This window comes from Rutidosis leptorrhynchoides, chromosome 9, assembly GCF_046630445.1.
Source record: "Rutidosis leptorrhynchoides isolate AG116_Rl617_1_P2 chromosome 9, CSIRO_AGI_Rlap_v1, whole genome shotgun sequence".
Taxonomy (NCBI): Eukaryota; Viridiplantae; Streptophyta; class Magnoliopsida; order Asterales; family Asteraceae; genus Rutidosis; species Rutidosis leptorrhynchoides.
In genome coordinates, this window is record NC_092341.1 from 106,732,328 (window position 1) to 106,740,491 (window position 8,164).

The window sequence follows — 8,164 nt, forward strand, 5'->3', positions numbered from 1 at the left end:
GTTTTGTTAGGAATGTTTAGTTTGGTGGTACTTGCTGTTTCAATATTGAACTTTTGAAATCAATGTTGGTAATGTCATTAATAAAGTAATTCTTTTGATAGTAAACATAGAAAGTATATCAAAGTTTCGTTCCAAAACTATTATTAGACACAATAGTTTTTGAAAATAAAAGACCACATTTAAACAAACATTTAAAGACTATTTGATTTCAAAAGTGGACGACAATGTAAAATATATGACATTAACAAAATTTATATAAAGTTTGACAAAACATCTTTAACATATCTAACAAATTTATTCATAATATATGAAGTAAACGATCTTCACATATAATCAAACAATCCAGGAAATCAATAACAATCAAAGAAAGTCATCAAAATCCCAATAACATTTCAAAACATCAACAATAAAATAAAATAAACACTAAATGTTCAACGGAACTGCATTAGCATTGAGATTCCTCTTTGCCTTGCTTGTTGTAGACTTCGCGGAAACAGGGCTACGACTTGGTTCTTGTTTAATAATCTTCTTAGGTGGGGTGTAGCCTGTGTTTGATCCAACCTCAAGCGAGCAGATGTTGAGTGGAACCACACTGTGCAATATGCACAATGAACAGATAATGATCAACAAAAAAAATAAATATTTTACTAATTGTGCAACTAAATTAATTTGGTACGAATATGAAACACAACCTTTGGAGAATTAGTGCATACAAAAGGAGTAGTTTTTGAATCATGACTATTTTTCGTCCTGGCTTCATTCATAGCCTAAAAGTGATATAATAAATGTTCAACAATTAGTAGAATGGGAAGATTAAAACAGAAATGCACATGATGTTAATGAAACCATAAATATTATTAACAAAAGACCTTATGAGCTTCAAGTTTAGTCTTATATTTATCCACAAACTCAGCTTCTGACATTGCGTCCTTCACGATGTAGTTTGGATTTACGCTAGTTACGTTGTAGTTGGATACATCCAACTTGAACAAATGCTTGTTACCAATAAGAACATCCAAATCATCTAGAAAATCCTGGCCATCCGGTAAAGATTTTTGTAGCTCATATGCTGACTTAGTAACATATTTACAAACTTGAGTCTCAAACAAAGTAACGGTGGCTGTGTCGGTCTAGTCTTCAATACGAACACTCACTTTGTACCTACATGATGGTAAATAAACATTATCCGAACGATTTTTTGTTTATAAATAAAGAAACCCAATTATAAAAGGTGTGCAGATGATTGGATGTATTTTGTACCTAAGTGCCACACTTGGATTTGAAACACACTTTACACACTTTCTAGAAAGAGCTAACTGTGCATCGACATCCAAAGTTAAGTCGATATTTTCAACTTCAGGGTTGGCCTTCTTGTGATGTTTCTTGCAACCAATGTACCACCATGGATCATCTGGGAGCACAGAAATGATTTTTACGTGCATGACATATACATTAGGCTGTAGTTGAAAATATGATAGGATAGATTATATGTTAGAAATATATATAAGTACATAATAATTTATTCTTAATTGATAAAGCAAACTATAGAAAGTATGAGTCATGATTCATAAGGTTTACATCACAAAAAGGTAAATCAACACATTCTACAGATTTAGTGTGCTTAAACCAAGCTTCAACCGGATCCTCAGCTGGTTCAGAGGACGGTGCCAAAGATTCCGTTGCTTTAGAGTTTGCCTGAGTCTCCAAAATGCTGAATAAAAAAACAAAATAACTTTCATATGTATTAAAGATTAACAAATTAAAAGTTTGTCTAAGTAAGTGTAAATACAATATGTAATTTGAATGTCCAATTGTTTGTAAACTAACATTATACCTCTTTATAAAGTCATTGGCTTCTTCACAGTCTGGGTTAATGAGAATTCGTGTGAATGTCCAATCTGAACGAACAGTTAGTTGTTATAACACAAAACATTAAAACATGTTACAGAGTATTATTAAAATAGAATAATGAAATTATTAAGTGATACTAATATATAGGCTATGGACGATGTAAATACAAATAAAAAATGGATACCATCAAACTTCTTTATCCTTCCAAATTGAATAAGCAAATTAACACATTCATTATCACCGACTTTTTCCCTCTTTGCTAAAAAATCATCTTTATACTTGGACCACAAAGTACAGCTTAGATTAGCACCCCTATTTAGTGGAACAAGATATGCATTTAGATGTTAAACATCAATATTTAAAAAATTGAAAATAAGAAAGGAATTAAATTCATTAAACATTGATTTTGATAAACTTACTCCAAGTCTTTCAACTGAAGAGTAATATACTTGGACGATTCCTCTCCAGAATCACCATATGCCTTTTCTGGACTTATGTATGTAACTCTACCATTTAAATCTGAATTCAAATTATTATTAAAAACATTATATTAGAAACTTATGACATAAACATAAAAGTAATGATTTGATAGTAATCAGTAAACGTAACAATTGATTAATAAAGATTTAATACCTGCAGTTACACCTTCTGCAAGTTTGCAAGTAATAAGATCATTGAATGGTATGAAGTTGAAACCAGAACTGCCACGCCATTCAGAACCAGGAATATCAATCATAGTTGACCTATGGGTTAGCATCAATTTGCACGGATGTTCCCAATGCATCAACTTGCCTTTGAAAGGATTGCTTATTACAGAGGCACTCTTAAACAAATAATTATTCTGAACTTTCAAAAGAGGTTCATATTTTGACATCAAAACATTTTTAATAGTAATTCCAATTCTCGATCCCTGTATATTTATAGTTTACAGAATTTTTAGCAATAATCATCGAATATATGTCAACATCAATGTAGACTATTACGATAAAAAAAAATAGATGTTAATTTTTTCTTATCTAATGGAGTAATAACATTAGAATGAATAAAAATTAAAGTAATACCTCTTCATCACATACGATCAAATCAAGAAATGGCAAACCAGAATCAAAGTTCTTCTTGGACATAACTTCAAAACTCAAAAGCTTAAATCGAATGTTGACAAATGAGTTTCTTAGTGTGATTCGTTGAATCATAGTGGAATTGCCTGCCATATTAATTTTTATTAATTATTAGATATATGAATATGAATGAGGCTTGGTTTGAAATGTAAATGAGTTTTACAGTCTATATATACACGTCTACTACGCAATATAATTAGTTGATTTAGGATCAGTTATTTTAGGATAAGATTGTCACATCTCCTAAAACTTTGGTAACTGAATATCACGTTTAAAAGTTTTCAAAAACCGTTTGACCAAAAGAGATAAATTAGGAAATGTGATTGAAAATTGATAACATACACTCCTAATTTGTAGGCAAAATTACTGGCAAGAAAACGTGTCTGTCAATAACAAAAAAATCATCATGGGTATGAGTAAAAGACAGATCAAACGATTGTATACTAACCTAAAAGAATGGATTGTTATTCTGAAAAAAAAAAAAAAAAACATTCATAAGAACACGTTATAAAATCGGAATGAACAGAAGTTAAACACATAGGATATAATGAGTAAAGATTAAAACCATGACGATGATCTATCATATGAAAGATGACATACATCAAATCGAATAATAAACAAACAACAAAAATCAGTAAAATAGACCTTAAAATTGTTCATGTTGTTTTCAAATTTGTTGCCTTCGATGATCAAAGATTAGACCAATCAGGCTATAGAGTAATGGGAACATTATAGCAACATACTTCAAATTACGTTGGATTAGTAAATGATGATGATGAATCAAAACATGAAATATCTGTGTAATAGCGTTGGCCATTATATCAGATTAACAAAAATAAACAAAACGCATATGATTCTTCTTCATATCAGTAATACATAAAAGTTTATTGGAACTACAAACAGGATTTATATTTTCGTTATAAGATTACCATCAAAATCATTAAAAATCTGGTCTATCAACATCAATTGCAAAACTCAACTCTTTTGTAACATATCATTGTGGATTATCAATGGATAATAATTTAAGGCATTAAGAAAACATTGTAACATGAATGAATGACAACATATCGTTATAATGATGTTCATGAACAACAATACAATCGTTGCTTACATTGATTATTGTGGACATCGATAATGGATTGAAGAAACCGATTTTGTATGGCATGATACAAATCTGCAGATGAAAACAAACGAATCAGATGCAAAAAATTCGAATCAGATGCAAAACAGATGCGTTGATAGAACATAGTATGTTCAATGTAACCGTCGACACATCTGTGTGTTTCTTCTTCTTTTTTTTTTTTTTTTTTTTGAAACTGATCGACCCATCTCCATCTCCATCTCCATCTCCATCTCCATCTCCATTGACACGTGGCAATCATAGAGAGCGTTATAAAAACTTTAGGTTAAAAAAAATTCGATTTTTGTGAGCATGACAAGTGGACCGAAATTCTTGGAGTCAAGGAGGTGGCGCCACGTAGGCGATCCATCCGTTGATTTATATAGGTCAGGGATAGGGATTAGGGATTTGATTTGATGGATGAGTTAAAGATATAGATAAAGATAAAGTAGATTAAAGGGGTAACTCAATCTTCTAATTACTTACCGATTTATTACATAAATTTATTAATTAATTAATTATTAATTATTATTATTAACTATATAATCCCTTGCATAACTAATGGATAGCGTCAACCAAAGATAAGTAAGAAGATAAATATGTTCCTCAACACACTTGTATATTCAAATTCAAAATTATTAATTATTATTATTATTAACTATATAATCCCTTGCATAACTAATGGATAGCGTCAACCAAAGATAAGTAAGAAGATAAATATGTTCCTCAACACACTTGTATATTCAAATTCAAATAAAGCATATCAAATCAAAAATAAAAATTTAAAATAAACAAATATGTTAAAGAGTCAAAATTACGTTTCAATATTTATTCCGAAAATTAATCAACAAACATGATATCTCCATCTCAACCCACATATTTTCCCATTACAACTCTAATTCTTTTCTCTTCCTATATATACCATTAACTATCAGATTAAATAACACAACACAATTAAATTCTCTATATTTTGTTTAAAAATTAAATCTTATTGTAAAAACTTAATAAAATGGCAGCTTCATCAACCATTGTTTGTTTTGGAGAGATGTTGATTGATTTCGTACCCGATACGTCTGGTGTATCGTTGGCTGAGTCTCAAGGTTTCCTTAAGGCCCCCGGTGGTGCCCCCGCTAACGTTGCGTGTTCTATCTCTAAGCTCGGTGGTTCTGCTGCCTTCGTCGGCAAGGTACATATGATAATTATTTTATGCACACTGTTATTGATCATATAGCAAATCTTGTGTTTTTTACATTTATGAAGAATTTAAGAGTTATTTATAATGTATGTGCATGTTTGCATGAATGTTGTTCTTGGATGATTTAATCTTCAATTCATTTAATAGTTAAGATTCTTTCTCTAAAATTTTGGTTGCATATTATTTATATTGAAATGTTTGTTCATAACAATTGCATAATGGACATTTATGGATCAATGCTTTTATGTTATGATTATGATAATTTAATATGATTTATTTTATTTTTTCATATATCTATACATATACAACTAGTTATGTTGCTACTCAACTATTGTTTTTTTGGATCTAGTTTTTTATAATTATATTTAGAATTGTGCTATTTGTAGCCGTAAGGCATATTAATTGGAAGTTAAGTTCTTATCTAAATGGCTACAAGTAGATGAATCCTTTTAACTTAATAATAGTCTAAATTTTTAGTATAGAATAAAATATTTATTTTTTTGATCATTAGAAGTGGCAAAAATTAATAATAAACATATATACATAAGATTGTGTCTTTTCATAAATCTTATGATTTGGACATAGTATTATTGAATTCGTCATAACTTATAAATGTTTTGTAACTAGGTTGGAAAAGATGAGTTTGGATACATGTTGGCTGACATTCTTAAAAAGAATGGAGTGAACGCTGAAGGCGTGTTGTTCGATGAGCATGCTAGGACCGCATTAGCGTTCGTAACCTTAAAAAAGGATGGCGAAAGGGAGTTTATGTTTTATAGGAATCCAAGTGCAGACATGCTCTTAACAGAGTCTGAGCTCAAACTTGACTTGATTAAGAAAGCAAAAATTTTTCATTATGGCTCAATCAGTTTGATCACTGAGCCATGTAGATCTGCACACATGGCGGCCATGAAGGCGGCCAAACAAGCTGGTGTCTTGCTTTCTTATGATCCTAATGTTCGTCTTCCGCTTTGGCCGTCTGCTGAGGCCGCTAGGCAAGGCATCAAGAGCATTTGGAATGAAGCCGATTTTATCAAGGTAATGTATGTTACCTCTATTTTTTTTGTTACATTAATCCCGTGAATAAAAATTACATACTATATACAAACTTGTTTTTAGTGACATTTGAACCTATAACCTTTTAGTTGATGAGTTTCTCATACGCAAAAGCAATTAGGTATGCTACAATTTTAATGTACTAAATTTTTTGTATTTTAATCACATGGGCCATTGGGCTAGCAATATCGAGGTAACTCGTCAAGTTTGAGGTTGTTAGTTGAAGTTCTAGATTAGACATTTGGATGTTAGATGGTAAAAAATGATTTTTTTTTATATATTTATTTGTAGGTAAGTGATGATGAGGTCGAATTTTTGACCCAAAAGAGTGCTGATAATGAAGATGCAGTGAAGTCTTTGTGGCATGATGGTTTAAAGCTTTTGGTTGTTACTGATGGCGAGAAGGGTTGTCGTTATTACACCAAAGTATGCCGTTTTACTTCTTAAATTACATTTTTTTTTCGCACATTATATTAACTTTATATGTCACAAATATATTCATAGTGAAAATTCATAATTTTGTGTGAGTGCAGAACTTTAAGGGAAAAGTTCCTGGATACTCTGTGAAGGCAGTTGACACAACAGGAGCTGGTGACTCTTTTGTGGGCTCTTTATTAGTTTCAATGGCAAAAGACACTTCAATTTTCACGGTAATTAAAACGTTTAAAACTAAAATTCAAATGCTTTAAAAATGGTAATGGGTTGTTTTTATTAAGAGTTTTTGAGTGTGTACTGTAAATGTAGGATGAAGCAAAACTGAAGCAGGCACTAGCGTTTTCAAACGCGTGTGGAGCAATTTGCACGACAAAGAAAGGAGCTATTCCTGCGCTACCAACCGTAACTGAAGCCCAAGCTCTTATGTCTAGCAAGTAGAGAATTTAAACAAAAGTCGTGTGAAAGACGATTTTTTAGGTTTTTTGGAAGACTTTTTTGGATGTTTTGGAAAGATGCTCTGATTTTAACTGTTTAAAGTTTGTTTTTGTTTTGTGATTCAAACAGTAAATAATGAACTATCTTGTTCTGAATTCAGATCAAGATTCTTTTTAGTACCAAAAGGATATGTTTTTATGAGATTGAATGTAATTGCTAGTGCTCAAGTGTTAAATTAACATGATTTGTGACTGGTTAGGTTAGCATTTTAATCAGTCTTCTGGTTAAAATATATTAGTCATAATTTAGTAGATATTTGTGAACAAAATGATGAATGATGAACTGATAGTGGATTTGGTGGGTCACCCATACTTTTTAAAAGAAAATATTGTGGATGATTCATTGGCAAATTGTTTATAAAACGTTAAGCTAACGCTCTGGCAATCCAAATAATGACAGTTCATATGTCATCATTAAAGGAATAGGTTACAATATAATCAAAGTAATCTGTTTACCTTAAAAGCTAAGAGCTTTTTGTGAAGCAAGATACTAAAGCAGTTTCGTTGACCCGTTATTTGGTGATGTTGACTCGTCGGGCTTGTAATATTGCGGTTTCTTTGTTTGGTTTGCGTTTCCTGCTCTCGTTTTGCTTTGTAGGATGGTTCGGATTTTGTTGTATACTCTCGTTTTTGCTTTCTTGGTTTTGTAGCGCATTTTGTTGTGTTGCGTGTTTTCTAGTTCGTTTGGTTTCTTTCTTTTTTTTGAAAGTTGTCTTTGTTCTAATCAAAGTTGGAGAATTCGGATCTCGGGGAGATCTCGTTTGAACTTTTTTAGAGAGATCTCGGCATCTCGGAATAATTTTGGGGAGATCTCGGACGTTGACTTTATAGTTTTTTTAATAAAAAAATATATAAAAACAAAAATATATGTATATTTATATATGTTTTTACGAGA

General features: G+C 31.1%; 2 protein-coding genes across 2 annotated transcripts; one reads left to right on the forward strand and one right to left on the reverse strand.

Annotated features, from left to right (window-relative positions):
• Positions 1 to 423: 423 nt before the first annotated feature.
• On the reverse strand, positions 424 to 4,334 carry LOC139868300 (uncharacterized). Its single transcript, XM_071856629.1, has 13 exons — positions 4,295 to 4,334; positions 4,081 to 4,143; positions 2,913 to 3,055; positions 2,485 to 2,761; positions 2,271 to 2,370; positions 2,036 to 2,163; positions 1,835 to 1,898; positions 1,579 to 1,711; positions 1,261 to 1,457; positions 1,155 to 1,161; positions 870 to 1,073; positions 688 to 767; positions 424 to 592 (listed from the first exon to the last, which is right to left on the reverse strand). Exons 1-13 carry the CDS (start codon positions 4,332 to 4,334, stop codon positions 424 to 426), a joined length of 1,605 nt encoding a protein of 534 aa, XP_071712730.1.
• Positions 4,335 to 5,073: 739 nt separating this feature from the next.
• Positions 5,074 to 7,286, forward strand: LOC139866399 (probable fructokinase-5). The gene is made up of 5 exons (XM_071854633.1): positions 5,074 to 5,275; positions 5,912 to 6,322; positions 6,632 to 6,766; positions 6,874 to 6,990; positions 7,085 to 7,286. The coding sequence occupies exons 1-5, from the start codon at positions 5,099 to 5,101 to the stop codon at positions 7,211 to 7,213; spliced, it is 969 nt and encodes a 322-aa protein (XP_071710734.1). The 5' UTR covers positions 5,074 to 5,098; the 3' UTR covers positions 7,214 to 7,286.
• The last annotated feature ends 878 nt before the right edge of the window (positions 7,287 to 8,164 follow it).

What these genes read in the sequence shown, in the direction of transcription:
- LOC139868300 (XM_071856629.1), bottom strand. Translation starts at nt 4,334, where the DNA reads ATGGAGATGGAGATGGAGATGGAGATGGAGATGGAGATGG. An exon ending in GCCAATGACTTTATAAAGAG is followed by an intron (nt 1,712 to 1,834) that starts GTATAATGTTAG and finishes TTTTTTATTCAG; the next exon opens with CATTTTGGAGACTCAGGCAA. An exon ending in CTAAACTTGAAGCTCATAAG is followed by an intron (nt 768 to 869) that starts GTCTTTTGTTAA and finishes TATCACTTTTAG; the next exon opens with GCTATGAATGAAGCCAGGAC.
- LOC139866399 (XM_071854633.1), top strand. Translation starts at nt 5,099, where the DNA reads ATGGCAGCTTCATCAACCATTGTTTGTTTTGGAGAGATGTTGATTGAT. An exon ending in ATGAAGCCGATTTTATCAAG is followed by an intron (nt 6,323 to 6,631) that starts GTAATGTATGTT and finishes ATTTATTTGTAG; the next exon opens with GTAAGTGATGATGAGGTCGA. An exon ending in AAGACACTTCAATTTTCACG is followed by an intron (nt 6,991 to 7,084) that starts GTAATTAAAACG and finishes CTGTAAATGTAG; the next exon opens with GATGAAGCAAAACTGAAGCA.